Below are 15,260 nucleotides of genomic sequence, written 5' to 3' on the forward strand. Positions count from 1 at the left end.
GGGGGGGGGGGGGAAGAAGATATAAGAACTTGACTTTTTTGAAGTTGTTACAACAAGCAAATGGAAAGGACATTCTTGGGGGAGAGGGGAGAGGGGGAGGAGGGAGGGAGGTGTCAGTGATGGGCCATAATAATCATATACATTGTATATTGACAAAAAAAAAATTTAACGAAAAAAAAAATAAAAAGAAAATAAAAAAACATTTATTGTGAAGGTCTTGTTATAAGGAATTCTTTTACCCTTTTTTGTTTGACAGACTTTTTATTTCCTCTTTGTATTTTGAAGGATATTTCCACTGGATATAGAATTTTAGGTTGATGTTTTCTTTCAGCACTTTAAATGTGTCATTGTGTTTTGGCTTAGTGTCTGACAAGAAGTCTGCAGGTGTCCCTATTTTTGTTCTTATGTAAGTAATATGTCTTTCCTGTGACTCCTTTTAGTATTCTCTCTTTCTCACTGGTGTTCAGCAATGTGATTATAATATGTCTTTGTTTGTCTTATGCTTTCTCTCTTTCTCTTTTTGACTCCTCCCACCTTTGTTTATCTTTTTAGATTTATTGACTTTGTTCCATCTATGGGTTTATTGTTTTTTTTTTTTTTTCCTTTTTGTCTTTTTCCGTGTCCGGCAACGGATCGCAACCCTCAGTGTCGCCCCCGTACCAGACCGGGACCGGCAACGGGATCGCAACCCTTGGTGTTGCTCCCGCACCTTGCTCAGCCAGTGAGTGGGAACCGGTCTGTATGTGGGATCCGAACCCTCTGCGGGAGCGCCACCACGCTCTCAAGCGGCGCAGTGTAGCAGTGCGCCACCGGGCTGGCCCCTGGGTATATTGTTTTGATAAAATTTGGAAAATGTTTGACCTTCCTTCCATCTTTCCTTCCTTTCTCACTCCCTCCCTCCCTCCTTTCCTTCTTTTCCTTCCTTTTTGTCCATCCATCCATCCATCTGTCCATACTATTTTTCTTTTTCATGTGGGATTCAGGCTTTTTTTTTCTTCCTTTCTAAAAAATTTTTTCCTCTTCAAGTGGATCATTTTTTCTGCTGCACTGTCTAATTTGCTTTCAATCCTATCCAGTGAAAATTTTATTTCAGATGTTTTATTTTTCATTTCTTAAATTTACAGTTTTTTTCTCCTATATTCTATTTCCTTTAATATCTGTGAATATATGGGGGCATGTTCATAATTGCTTTTTATAAAATGTTTATTAACTTTACCATTTTTGGGTCTGTTTTATCAATGAAGTTTTCTTCTCTTTATGAGCCACAGTTCCGGATTTCTCATATGTCTAGTTATTTTTGATTGATTTTTTGACGTTAATTTTACATTTGTGAGTGCTGGATATTTTGTTTAGAGAGTTACTGACTTGTTCTGGTAGGCAGTTAAGTTACCTTATGGACTGACTTGATTTTTTTTTTAATTTAATTTTTATTGAACCAAAATTGATTATACATATTTTTTGGGTTCAACATTGAGATATGTTGATCAAATCAATATTACTAACATATATATTGTTACAAATCGTAATTATTCTTTATGCCCGTTGTCCAATCCCTCCCCATCCCCTTTTCCCTCCCCTTCCCCCTAATTACCCTAGATTTCTTCTCTCCCCCTAAAAGAATAATGGTTACTCTATTGATTTGCTGCCTAAATGATCTGTCCAATGCTGAGAGGCATGATCAGGTTCTCCAATACCATCAGAGAGCAGATGCCTCTTCTGTCACTCTGAAATGGGCTCTGTGGGGAGAGACATCCTCCTCCTTTCTTTATCTCTGTTGGTGACTCTTCTTTTGTCAGTGCACTCCTTCAGTGGCTGGCTGACCAACCGCATGGTGGTGGTGGTGTCTAACTGCCTTTGTGGCAGCCATGGATATCGTGGTGGCTGTGGTGGGTCACCCACATGGAAGAGGCGATTTTAGCATGCTCCTTGATGCTGGCAGTGTGTCTGGTTGTGGAGAGTGTCCAATCCCTGGCTCAATACTCTGAGTCCCTTTGCGTGCCCCAAGGTGCTGGTGCGGTGAGCCTGGTTGCAGGAGGGGCATCTGGTCCCCTTCTCCATATCCCGAGTCCCCGGGTGGGCCCTGAGGCACTGGTGCTGTGAGCCTGGTTGTGGGAGGGGGGAGGTCTGGTCCCCAGCTCCATACCCATGGGCCCTGGCGCGGTGTGCCTGATTGCAGGAGGGTGGTGTGGTCCCCTTCTCCATGTCTCAGGCCCCTGGGTTGGGCCCTGAGGCACTGTCACAGTGTGCCTTTGTCTGGGAAGGTGGTCCGGTCACCAGCTGCTAGCTCCGGGTCCCCGGGCAGGACCCGAGGCTTTGGTAGTGTGCCTGGATGTGGGAGTGGGGTTCTCATTCTGGCTCTAATCCTTGGGTTCCTGGGAAGGGCCCCGAGGTGCTGGTCATGTGAGTGGTTGTGGGCGGGGGTCCTTCCCCTGGCTCCATGCCTTATGTCCCGTGGTGTGCCCTGAGGCATTCCAGGTGTGCCTGGGGCAGAACCAACTTTTTGTCCAATGCTTACTTCTCACATGGAGGAACTTCCTGTGGGAACCAGTCCTTGAACTGTGTGGTTGAGTAAATTGCTGCTTTGCTACTGTTTCCCTAGGGAAGGCTTTTTGTGCAGCTCAGGGTTCAGTTGTTGACCTTATAGGTACTTCTGGCTCTCCAGGTACTTGGTGCACCTGGGTTGTGTAGAAACTCTGATCTGGGCCTGAGTTTTTTTCATCAAACTGCACCCCATGCAGTTCTGCATTTCTGACCAGTCTCCTCTGAGTGGTCCTGCGCTGTGTCCCAGTGTTCTCCTGGTGAGCCTGTCTCCCCCACCGCCCGTGCTCCTAACACTTCCCATGGGATGGTCCCTGTGCTGGTCCCTTGTGATGACTCACCGGCCTCTGGCTCCCTTTTTCAGCTGTTCTGGCTCCTTGCTCCTGTGTGGGTCCACAGGAACCCTATTAGTGGTCTTGCCATCCTGGGGGCCACCAAAGTCCTCTTCTCCCCTTCTGCCTCCAAGTCACTCCATCTAAAGGGCACAGCTGTGGCTTTTGCCAGCTCCTGCTCCGTGTACTCCAGCGTTAAAGCTGCCGCAGCCCGAAAAGCTGAGAGCAGTTTTTTCTTTCTCTCATTGTGGTTTCTCCCACCTTCATGAGTTCCATAGGTCTCTCCTCCTCTTCCCCTGAGCTCCAACAGCCCCAACTTGGCTGATGTTACATTTTTATAGTTGTAAATTTGTTGATTTGTGGGAGAGAGTGACGCTGGGGACTGTCTATTCTGCCATCTTGACTGGAAGCCCCCTGACTTGATGTTTTTGAGGCTTGTTTTTAAGCTACTGTAGGGAGAATCTGGAGTATCCTTTATCTTGTGGTATTATAGTCTCCTGTCTAAAAAAAGGTCTTTCTGGGTTCTCAACTGAGTTGCCTTTGTATTTCAGGAGTTTTTTCAACTCTGGCAGGGGGTAAAGAGGCCCAGAATTGTGAGTCCTCTGGGAATTATGCTTTTTACTGCTACCTGGTTATTTTGTCCCTTATAAAATTAGTTTTTTTGTGCTTTGAGGAGTTTTTCATAGGCATGAGCAGTTGGTATTAATACTCAAGGAAATCCTTAGATTGCTTGATCTCCATTTCTACATAGCTCTCTTCTCTCAGGTACTATGTAAGACAAATTGTAGTTTCCTTGCCTCCTCAATTTCTGTTTTCTTCAACCCAGCAAAATTGCTTGGCTATGTTTGAGTTCCTCTTTTCCTGTGCTATAGTCACTCTGACATAGCCTCTAAATCTAAAGCCTGGTTGATGCTAAGGCTCATCTTATTTCTTTTCCTTCTTTAAGGGCTCTGGCCTGGAATGCCTGATATCCAGTTTCTGAAAAAGGTTGTTTCCTATATTTTGTTGAGTTTTCTAGCTGTTTACAGGTGACAGATAATTCTGTATCCTGTCACTCCCTGGTGACCAGAAGTGGAGTTCTGCAAAGGGTACTTAAATCTTTAAGTTGTTTGAACTTTCATTAGATTTTGACTCGGTCAGATATTACCCTTTTGTGCTTCATGGTTTAATTTCTTAAATATTTATGTTTTCACTTTGACCCTTATTTTTTCTTAGACATTTTCTTAATGATTTTGTCTCTTCTCACGGCTTTAGGTTCCATTTATGTTGATGACACCAAAAACTATATTTCTAGCTCAGATCTCTCCCAAGATTTATATTTCCAGTTGCTTACTAGATATCTATATTTCATTGGTTAGAATTGAACCCATCATATTCCTCTCCAAACTTTTTTTTGGTGTTCCCTGGCTTAGTAAATGACAATATCATCCACTCATTTGCTTAAGCCAAAGGCTTAAGAGACAAGCTCAACTCTTTCTCTTATATTTAGTCAAAACACTTTCTGTTGATTCTGCCTTTTTAATACCCTGAATAGCCAATCTTCTCAGTTCTTACTGGTAATAGTATATGCGATACATTCATATTTTGAGTCAGCTCCTAACTAGTTTCCCTTTTCTACGCTTGCTCATTGCAGGTCCTTTCTCCGTATTACTAGGGGAGTGATCCTTTTAAAATAAGGCTTTTTAACATGGTTTCCAAGGCTGAGTTAACCTGACCCTACTTACCCCTCTGCACACTGGCCAGTTTTACTTTATCTTTCATTCACACTGAATTATTTTTCATCCATCAAACATACCATACATAATCTCTCTCACTTCTTGCTTCCAGATATTTGCACATGCTCTACAGGTGGATGGTTTTAAAAAAGCATAAGCAAAACAAAACAATAACATTTGTGTATGGCAAACAGGCAAGTAGACCACAGAAGTAAAAACCTGTAAATGAAGCAAAGTGCAACTGAAAATATTTGTAACCTAAAAAAAGGCTAATATCCTTTGTGTAAAGGTAAGAAAAAGGCCAAAACCCTAGTAGAAAATAAGCAAAGAACATGAATGAGTTGGTTTAGTTTCATAATCATGAAGATTCTCAACTTCACTCATAATAATACAAATTAAGTCTACACTGAGTTAATACATTTTCCTCTAACAGATTGGCTAAAATACGAGTAATTTGATTAAAAACCCTATTGGTGGAACTGTGGGAAAAGGAACTTTCTCATATATTACTTGTGGGAGAATAAATTAGTACAAACCCTATGGAGGGCAATTTGTTGATATCTGTCAGTATATATATATTTATTAAAATACAATTATGTTATATAAATTAAAATATATAATCAATAATTTTAATAATTACTATTTAATTATAATAGTGATCTTGTGTTAGTTATACTGTATTATTTAAATTATTTTATGACATAATTATTCATATATATGAAAGGTTGTCAAAAAGTTCTTGGAAAGATTCTTATTATATTTTAATTTATTTTACCACAAACATTTTGAAGTGTCCTCATATACTTATTTTTCAGTATACCTACTTTTATATTTGTGTAGTGTATTCTTTTGATGTCATAGTTTCACTTTTGGGAGTTTATCCTATGGATATACTAGTACATGTGTGAATTGACTTATATGGGTCCTTCAGAAAGTTCATGGAAAGATTCATATTTTCTTTTAATTTTAGTTTTCCTTTTTTTTAATTAAAAAAATTATTTTTTATTGAAGCATAATTGATTATACGTATTTTTGGAGTACAACGTTGATTACCATCACCTGTGTGCAACATGTGTTGATAAAATCAATATTATTAGCATGGTCAGTATTACAAATTATAATTATTCTTTATGTCCCTTACCCAACCTCCCCACCCTCTTTTTTTTTTTCCCCTCATGCTACCACTAGTAACCATAGATTTGTTCTCTCTTTCTGGAAGATCAACATATTATTGTGTTTCCTTCCTTCCTTCCTTCCTTCCTTCCTTCCTTCCTTCCTTCCTTCCTTCCTTCCTTCCTTCCTTCCTTCCTTCCACCCACTTATGAGTGAGGACATGTGGTGTTTCTCTTTCTGTTCCTGGCAACCTTAACATAATTTTCTCCAAGCTCATCCATGTTGTTGAAAATGGCAGAATTTCGTTCTTTTTTATGTCCAAGTAGTATTCCATTGTGTATACATACCACAGTTTCCTTATCCAGTCATCCATTGATGGACATTTAGATTGGTTCCATATTTTGGCTATTGTAAATAGAGCTACAATGAACATGGGAATGCAGGTATCTCTTTGACATGATTTCCATTCCTTCGGGTACATACCCAGAAGTGGGATTGCTGGATCCTATGGCAGTTCTATCTGTAGTTGTTTGAGAAAACTCCATACTGTTTTCCATAATGACTGTACTGTTTTACAGTCCCACCAACAGTGTAGGAAGTTTCCCCTTTCTCCACATCTTCACTGGCATTTGTTATTCTCAGTATTTTTAATACTGACCAGTCTAATTGGGGTGAAATGATATCTCAGTGTGGTTTTGCTTTGCATTTCACTGGTGATTAGTAATGTTGAGCATTTTTTCCTGTACCTATTGGCCATTTGTATGTTTTCCTTTAAAAAATGTTTATTCAGCTCCTTTGCCTGTTTTTTAATTGGATTATTTGATTTTTTACTGTAAAGTTTGAGTTCCTCTTATATTCTGGATATTAATTCCTTGTCGGATGTATAATGTGCAAATATTTTCTCCCATTCCATAGGTTGTCTTTCTGCTCTGTTGATTGTTTCTTCTGCTGTGCAGAAGCTCTTTAGTTCAATATAATCCCGTTTATTTTTTCTTTTGTTGCTTCTGTTTTTGGGGTCTTATTCATATAGTCTTTGCTCAGTCCTACTCCCTGAAGTGTTTCCCCTATGTTTTCTTTTAGTAACTTTGTGGGTTTGGGTCTTATACTTAAGTCTTTAATCCATTTTGAGTTGATTTTGGTTTATGGTGAGAGGTACAGGTCTAGTTTCATTCTTCTCCATATAGATGTCTGATTTTCCCAGCACCATTTATTGAAGAGACAGTCTTTTCCCCAGTGTATGTTCATGTTGCCTTTGTCAAGTTGGCTGTAAGTATGTGGGTTGATTTTTGGATTTTCTGTTCTGTTTTATTGGTCTGAATGTTGTTTTTATGCCAGTACCATGCTGTTTTGGTTATGATAGCTTTGTAGTATAGTTTGAAGTTGGGTAATGTTATGCCTCTGGCTTTATTTTAAATTTTGCTCAGGATTGCTTTGGCTGTTTGTGTTCTTTGTTGTTTCATATGCATGTTAGGATTATTTTTTCTATTTCTGTGAAGAATGTCATCAGTATTTTGATGGGGATTGCATTGAATATGTAGATTGCTTTCAGAAGTGTGGACATTTTCACAATGTTAATTCTTCCAATCCAAGAGCATGGAATGTCTTTCCACCTTTTTGTGTCCTCTTTAATTTCTTTCAGTAGTGTTTTGTAGTTCTTATTGTAGAGATCTTTCACCTCCTTGGTTAAATTAATTCCTAGGTATTTTATTTTTTGGTGATTATTGTAGATGGGCTTGCTTTCTTGATTTATTTTTCTGCTAGTTTATTACCGGAGAATAAAAATGCTACTGATATTTGGGTGTTGATTTTCTATCCTGCAACATTACTGAAATTATTAATCAGCTCTAAGAGCTTTATGGTAGTCTTTAGGATTTTCTACATAAAAGACCATGTCATCTGCAAACCGGGACAGGTTGATTTTGTTCTTTCCAATCTGGATGACCTTTATTTCTTTCTCTTGCCTGATTGCTGTGGTTAGTACTTCCAATACTATGTTAAGTAGGAGTGGTGAGAATGGGCATCCTTGTCTTGTTCCCATTCTTAGGATGATATTGGCAGTGGGTTTGTCAAATATGGCTTTTATTGTGTTGAGATATTTTCCATCTGTACCTAATTTTGAGGGATTTTATCATGAAGGAATGCTGAATTTTGTCAAATGCTTTTTCTGTGTCTATTGAGATAATCATACGGTTTTTGTCCTTGATTTTGTTAATGTGGTTTATCACATTTATTGACTTGCATATGTGGAACCATCCTTGCATCCCTGGGATGAATCCCACTTGATCATGGTGTATAATTTTTTTGATGTGTTGCTGTATTCTGATTGCTAATATTTTGTTGAGGATTTTGCATCCATGTTCATCAGAGATATTGACCTGTAGTTTTCTTTTTTTAATGTTTCTTTGGTTTTGGTATCATGGTAATGCTGTCCTCATAGAATGCATTTGGGAGAATGGCCTCCATTTCAATTTTTTGGAATAGTTTGAAGAGAATTGGTATTAATTTCTCTTTAAAGTTTGACAGAATTCATCAGTGAAGCCATCCAGTCCTGGGCTTTTCTTTGTTGGGAGATGGCTGATTATTGCTTCAATCTTGTTGGTTGTTGTTGGTTTGTTCAGAATTTCTGTTTCTTCTTGGTTTAGTTTTGGTAGTTTGTATGTATGCAAACATTTATCCATTTATTCCAGGTTTTCATATATGTTGTTAGATAGTTTATAATAGTCTCTAATAATTCTTTGTATTTCTGTGGTATTGGTTGTAATGTCTCCTTTTTCATTTCTGGTTTTTGTTATTTGGATCTTCTGTCTTCTTTTTTTGTTAACCTAGCTAATGATTCGTCCATTTTATTTATCTTCTCAAAACACCAACTTTTTGTTTTATTTATCTTTGTATTATTTTTGGGGTCTTTATTTCATTTAGTTTTGCTCTGATCTTAATTATTTCTTCTAATCTACTACTTTTAAGATTGAATTGTTTTTCTGGTTCTTTGAGGTATAGTTTTAGGTCATTTATTTGAAGTCTTTCTATTCTTTTGAAGTAAGTGTTTATTGCAATAAACTTCTCTGTTAGTATTGCTTTTGCAGTATCCCACAGGTTTTGGTATGATGTGTCTGTGTTAGTTTCAAGGAATTTTTTCATTTCCTGTTTAATTTTTTCTTGAACCCCTAGATCATTCAGGAGCCTGTTGTTTAGTTTCCATGTATTTGTACAGTTTTCAGAGTTTCACTTGTTATTGATTTCCAGTTTTAATCCATTATGGTCTAAAGAGATACTTGAAATGATTTCAATTTTTTAAAATTTGCTGAGGTTTGATTTACTACTTAACATGTGGTTTATCCTGGGGAATGTTCTGTGTGCTGATGAGAAGAATGTATATTCTGTAGTTGTTGGATGAAATGTTCTGTAGATATCTGCCAGGTCCAATTGGTGTAAAGTGTAGTTTAAGTGCTGTATTTCTGTGCTGATTTGTTTCCTAGATGATTTGTCCAGTGCTGAGAGAGGGCTGTTCAGGTCTCGCACTATTATTGTATTGGGGTATATCTCTTTATTTAGGTGTAATAGTGTTTGTTTTGTATATCTGGGTGCTCCAATGTTGGGTGCATACATATTTATGATTATTATGTCTTCTTGCTGGAGAGATCCCTTTGTCACTGTACAGTGGCCTTCTTTGCTTCTTTTTATGGTTTTTGGTTTAATGTCTATTTTATGTGATATAAGAATAGCTACTCCTGCTTTTGATTTCTATTTGCATGGTATACCTTTCTCCATCCTTTCAGACTGTGTGTGTCTTTACAGGTGAGACAGCATATAGTTGGGTCTAGTTTTTTAATCCAATCAGTCAATGTCTTTTGAATGGGGAGTTTAATCTATTTAAGTTTAGGATTGTTATTGACAGGTATTGTTTTATTCCTGGCATTTTATTCCTTTTTCTTGTGATGTTTTAAATATCATTTGTTCCTTTCTTCTCCTTTTATTATTTGTCTTCAATGTTTGTTGGTTTTCTTAGTAGGTGGTATGATTTATGTTGTTTTTATTCTTGTTGACATTTTTGTTTTAACATCAAGCAGGTTTTGTTCTTTCTTGTGTCTTCATAATAGTGATTATTGTTTTTCTGATTTCAAACATAGGACTCCCTTGAGAATTTCTTGCAGTACTGGTCGTGTGGTGGTGAAATCCTGCAGTTTTTGTTTGTCTGAGAAATGCACTGATTCTCCCTCATTTCTGAAGGATAGCCTTGCTGGGTATAGAATTCTTGGCTGACAGTTTTTTTCTGTTAATATTTTGAATATATCTTCCCATTTTCTTCTGGCTTGCAGAATTTCAGTTGAAAAGCCTGCTGTTAGTCTGTTAAGGGCTCCCTTATAAGTGACTTGGCACTTTTCTCTTGCTGCTTTTAGAATTCTCTCTTCATCTTTGAGCTTTGCCAGTTTGACTATAATGTGTCTTGAGAGGAACTTTTTGGATGGAACTTGTTTGGCGATGTTTGAGCCTTGTGGATTTGTAGGTCTGTATCTCTCCCTATACCTGGGAAATTTTCTTTTTTTTATTTCATTGCATATGTTTTCAGTGCCTTTTCCTTTTTCCTTCCCTTGTATTTGGATGTTTATGTACTTCAGTTTGCATGCTTACTGTATTACATTTCTTCATTTCTTAGAAAAAATATTTTTTCTTTTTTTTTGGTCTGCCTGGGTTTATTTTGAAAAGACCATCTTCAAGATCAGAAATTCTTTCCTCTGCTTGTTCTAGCCTGCTGTTTAAGCTCCCAGTTGTGTTTCTTGTTTCATTGAATGAATCCTTCAACTCCACAAGCTCTGCTACGTTCTTTTTCAGGGCAGTAGTCTCTTTGTACATTTCTTCCTTCAGATCCTGTATACTTTTTCTCTTTTCATTTTATTGTCTGAGTATTCTTGTATCTCATTGAATTTCCTTAAGATTGTTGCTCAGATGGTGCTGGGAGTCTCCTGGATGTGGCACTGTTATTTGCAGTTGGGTGGCGGCACAGGTGGTGGCGGTACGGTGCACACTGTGCCTTAGCAGCAGCTGTGGCAGCAGCAGCAGTAGTGGTTGCATCCCTGCTGTCACAGCTCCTATGCTGGTGCAGCCACTCTTCCTCTATCAGCTCTTCTTCCCTTTGCTCACACCACGGCTGAACAACTGACTGAAGAACAGATTGCTGAATTCAGTGAATATTTCTCCCTATTTGATAAGGATGGTGATGGCACCATCGCAACAGAGGAACTTGGAACTGTCATGAGGTCACTGGGTCAGAACCCAACAGAAGCTGAATTGCAGGATATGATCGACAAAGTGGGTGCTGATGGTAATGGCACCATTGATTTCCCAGAATTTTTGGCTATGATGGCTAGAAAAATGAAAGCTACGGATAGTGAAGAAGAAATTTGTGAGGCAATCTGAATCTTTGACAAGGATGGCAGTGGTTATGTCAGTGTGGCAGAACTGTGTCACATCATGACAAACTTTGCAAAAAAACTAACAGATGAAGAAGTAGGTGAAATGATCAGAGAAGCAGATATTGATGGAGATGGACAAGTCAACTATGAAGAATTCGTACAGATGCTGACTGCAAAATGAAGGCCTACTTACAACTCCCCCCCCCACCGAGAATCAAATTGAATCTTTTACTTACCTCTTGCAAATTAAAAAAAAAAGAAAGAAAAGAAAAGAAAAAAGTTCATTTATTCATTCTGTTTCTGTATAGCAAAACTGAATGTCAAAAGTACCTTCTGTCCACACACACACACACAAAATCTACATGTATTGGTTGGTGGTCCTGTCCCCTAAAGATCAAGCTACACATCAGTTTTACACTATAAATACTTGTACTACCTTATTGATAAGGAAGCACTTAGTGGGTTCCTTAAAGTTCCATTTGCAAATGATTAATACACTGTTAGGGCTGGCTAGTTTTTCGTGCATGCAGCTTGATGATTGAGCACAGTCAGGCATTTATATTAAAAATGAAAAATGAAAAAACAAATTCACAACCTATTCAAAAGGGTTCTAGTTCAATTTAAATTGTCATAGCTGGGGGCCGGCCCGGTGGCGCACTGCGCTAGTGCGCTGCTTGGGAAGTGCGGAGGCGCTCCCGCCTAGGGTTCGGATCCCACATACAGACCGGTTCCCGCTCACTGGCTGAGCGAGGCGCGGGGGCAACATCGAGGGTTGCGATCCCGTTGCCGGTCCCGGTCTGGTACGGGGGCGACACTGAGGGTTGCGATCCGTTGCTGGACACAGAAAAAGACAAAAATAAAAAATAAAAAATAAATAAATAAATAAAAATAAATTGTCATAGCTGGTTTACTGAAAACACATTTAAAATTGGTTTACCACAGGATGATGTGCAGAAAAATGGGTAAAGGATAAACTGTTGAGATATAGCTCCACTAGTAGGATGGTCTTCTTGTGCTCTGTGTGCTCTGACCTATGGTGATGATGACACACCCCAGTGGCATGCCTGCGTATGTTTAGTATCTGCATTGTACTAGAGTGAAACAGGTGTTAGACTGTCACCATTCACACAAGTTTTTACTAGGAAATTTTTACCAAGGAAGCATCTTTGGACTGTCTGTTTTTGCAACCTTCTCAACCATGACTTGGAGGCAGCAGAGTAGGCTGTGGCTGTGGACTTCAGCACAACCAACAACATTGCTGTTCAAGAGATTACCATTTACATCCATTCCAAGTTGTAAATGCTAGTTTTTTTTTTTTTCTCCAATAAAAAGACCATTAACTTTAAAAATAAAAAATTGTTGCTCAAAATTCTTTTTTGGCATTTCAAGGACTTCTTGCTGTATCGGGCCTGGTACTGGAGAATTATTATATTCTTTTGGTGATGTTATATTTCCTTGGTTTTTCATATTTCTAGTATCTCTACGTTGGTGTCTAGTCAACTGGTAGAGCAGTTGCTTTTTCCAGTTATCTGGTGTGGACTTAGAGGAGGGGCTCTTGTAGATGTGTTTTATAATGACTGTTGAGTGGAGTGTTTTAGTGTTGTTACCAAGTATACACCATAGTCTAGTCTCTGTGTAGGTACTTTGGCCTAATTCAGTGTTGGAATTATGTGTGGATGCCTCCTTGGTCTTGTTCCTGGGGCTCTCAGTAATTACTTTCTGAGATTGGTGATACTGTGTTTGTTTGCCGGGAAGTGGACAATGCCTTTTATTCTTAGGGGAAGTGCTTTGGAGACCTGTTACTCTTTTGCTATGGTGGGTGACCTTGGGCAGGCCTCTTGGCACCCTGGCTGGCTCACTTTGACCCTGATGGGTTCCCCTGGTTATACTGGTGCTCCTCAATTTGAATGGGGACCCCTGGGCAGGTTTTCTCTTTTTTTCCTACAGGCAGAGGTTACTCCTGGGACCTTGCTTCTCCTGATTGGGGGATGGGTTTGTGGTGACAGGGAATTTTCTTCCTTGCTTTATTTGAGCATCCTGGGTGTTTGTTCTCTTCGGGGGGGTATATGTGTGCCTCTTCCCAGATGAAGGTGGTCCCATGGACTTCACATGTATCTTCCATCCCGTTGTGCTGCCATGTAAGGCAGTGTATAGTTCTCCGTGTTGGTTGGGCCACTGGTCTGTTCTTGATCACCTCTTTCCCTGGGCTCCACTGGTGACTCTCCTGTCTATACCGATGAGTGACCCTGGGCTGCTTATGAGGCAGTGGGGGCTGCTGGTGTGTTATTGAGCCACCCTTGCGGCAGCAGTTGCTGTGAAGGTGGCTATCACAGACCACTCTTAGCACTGGTGTCTGTGGCAGTAGTAGGGAGTGCTGCTGCCGATGAGGTGGTGGGTCATTCTGGTGCCATCAGTTGCAGTGCTGGCTGTAGGGATGGGGTGCTTGCAAGGGGGCTGGCAAGGCAGTGGGTTGCGCAGGTGCTATCAGTTGTGGTGCTGGCTGTTGGGGCCTTAATTTTATTTTTCTGTGAGCTTTTTGTAGCATGCTAATATATGAGGCTATTCACTACAGCGTTGTTTATTATAGTGAAAGAGAATGTGGATGTTCATAAGTTTGGACAAGTAATATATGCTACATCTTTGCAATAGAATAGGAGGTAGGTATAAAAAAGAATGAGGATGCTTTCTGTGTACTGATGTTGTAAAGATCTAAGCTAAAGATAGGTTATATATTATTAAGTGAAAACAGCAGAGAATGTAACAGTATGTATAAAGACAGGGTGTTTATAAAATTCTACCTTGTGTGTTACAAGGGAGGGTTAAGAATATGTATTCATATTTGTATGACGGTTTCACCAGAAACTAATAAGACTGGGTTTTCTTGTGGGTGTTGCTGGGCACATAAGGAACAGGGCTTGGAAGGAGACAGTTTACTGTATACCTTTTTATATTGCTTTATCTTTGAGCTATCTGTAAATATTGCCTATTAAAAATAAAGTAAAAAAATTGGTAAAAGGTTTTAAGAAAAATTTTTTCTCTTTTTTTCTTATCAGTAAGCTAAAAAAGCTGAGTGAAGACAGTTTGACTAAGCAACCTGAAGAAGTTTTTGATGTATTAGAGAAGCTTGGAGAAGGGTAAGTACAAAAATATGAAAGTTGCTTTCAGATAATGGCAGAAGAATTAAAAATACTATATGATATTAATCTTTGGACTAGATGTATTTGCTTAAATTGAATAGTAGTGGTGATTAAATTTGGCAATCATTAAGAAATTTTAAAGATCAGATGGTGCTAGATCTGATGATAATTTTTTAAGGAGAAATAGGCTATAGATAAGGGAAAAGCATGAAATGTGGTGTGAAATGATTTTTGAGATGTTAGTTCATCCCATATGGCATTCTCATTAATAGGCTTGAAAGATTTCAACTTTGTTAGTAAAGTGATCATAAGGTCATCTTGCAGGACCTTGGGGCTCATTTTATTTGGGAAAAGATAAATAGTAGGTGTGAGTAGAATGTCTTGGTGAGGAAAACAGTGTAAGCAGAGGAATAGTTGGCATGGTTTCAAAATAATAGTAGAGAAACATGTCTCATTTTGAGCACAGAGAAAGGTAGGGAGCATTTAATGGAATGGCAAGGTATAGGAGAACTTCCAAAGGTACAAAACAGAATTAAAAGCGGCTTAAATCAGCAAGGACAAGGAAAAGGAAATAGAGAAAAAAATGTAAAATGATAAGTTAAACGTAGGATGGAAGGAATAAAATCAAGTATACTTATCATTAAATGTCAATTCTTCTATTAAAAGAGAAATTGTTAGAGTACATTAAAAAGCAAAACCTGAGTTCTGGTCAAGATGGCAGGGTACATGGTTCTCAGCATCACTCTCACAAATCAGCCAATTTATAACTATTAAAAAGCAATGACAGCCAAGCTGCGACTGCTAGAGCTCAGGGGAAGCGGAAGAGAGACCTACGGAATTCACGAAGGCAGGAGAAGTTGCGATGAGAGAAAGAAAGGATCCCTCCCACCATTTCGAATCCCAGCCGCTTCAAGGCTTGGAGCTGGTGAGTGCATGGAGCAAGAGCTGGCAAAAGCCATAGCTGTGCCCTTCGTATGAAGTTGCTTGGAGGCAGCAGGGGAAAAGAGGGCCTTG

General features: G+C 39.1%; 1 protein-coding gene and 1 pseudogene across 1 annotated transcript in view; both read left to right on the forward strand.

Annotated features, from left to right (window-relative positions):
• The window catches only part of LOC103603672, a 17,324-nt pseudogene extending 6,034 nt beyond the window's left edge, over positions 1 to 11,290 (forward strand).
• The window catches only part of LOC103603673 (serine/threonine-protein kinase 3-like), a 125,674-nt gene that overhangs the window by 34,126 nt on the left and 76,288 nt on the right, over positions 1 to 15,260 (forward strand). The window contains exon 2 of the mRNA XM_008588244.1: positions 14,163 to 14,243. Coding sequence (XP_008586466.1) covers positions 14,163 to 14,243 — 81 coding nt within the window. The remainder of the gene's footprint in view (positions 1 to 14,162; positions 14,244 to 15,260) is intronic.

Source organism: Galeopterus variegatus, unplaced genomic scaffold (genome assembly GCF_000696425.1).
Source record: "Galeopterus variegatus unplaced genomic scaffold, G_variegatus-3.0.2 Scaffold4737, whole genome shotgun sequence".
Taxonomy (NCBI): Eukaryota; Metazoa; Chordata; class Mammalia; order Dermoptera; family Cynocephalidae; genus Galeopterus; species Galeopterus variegatus.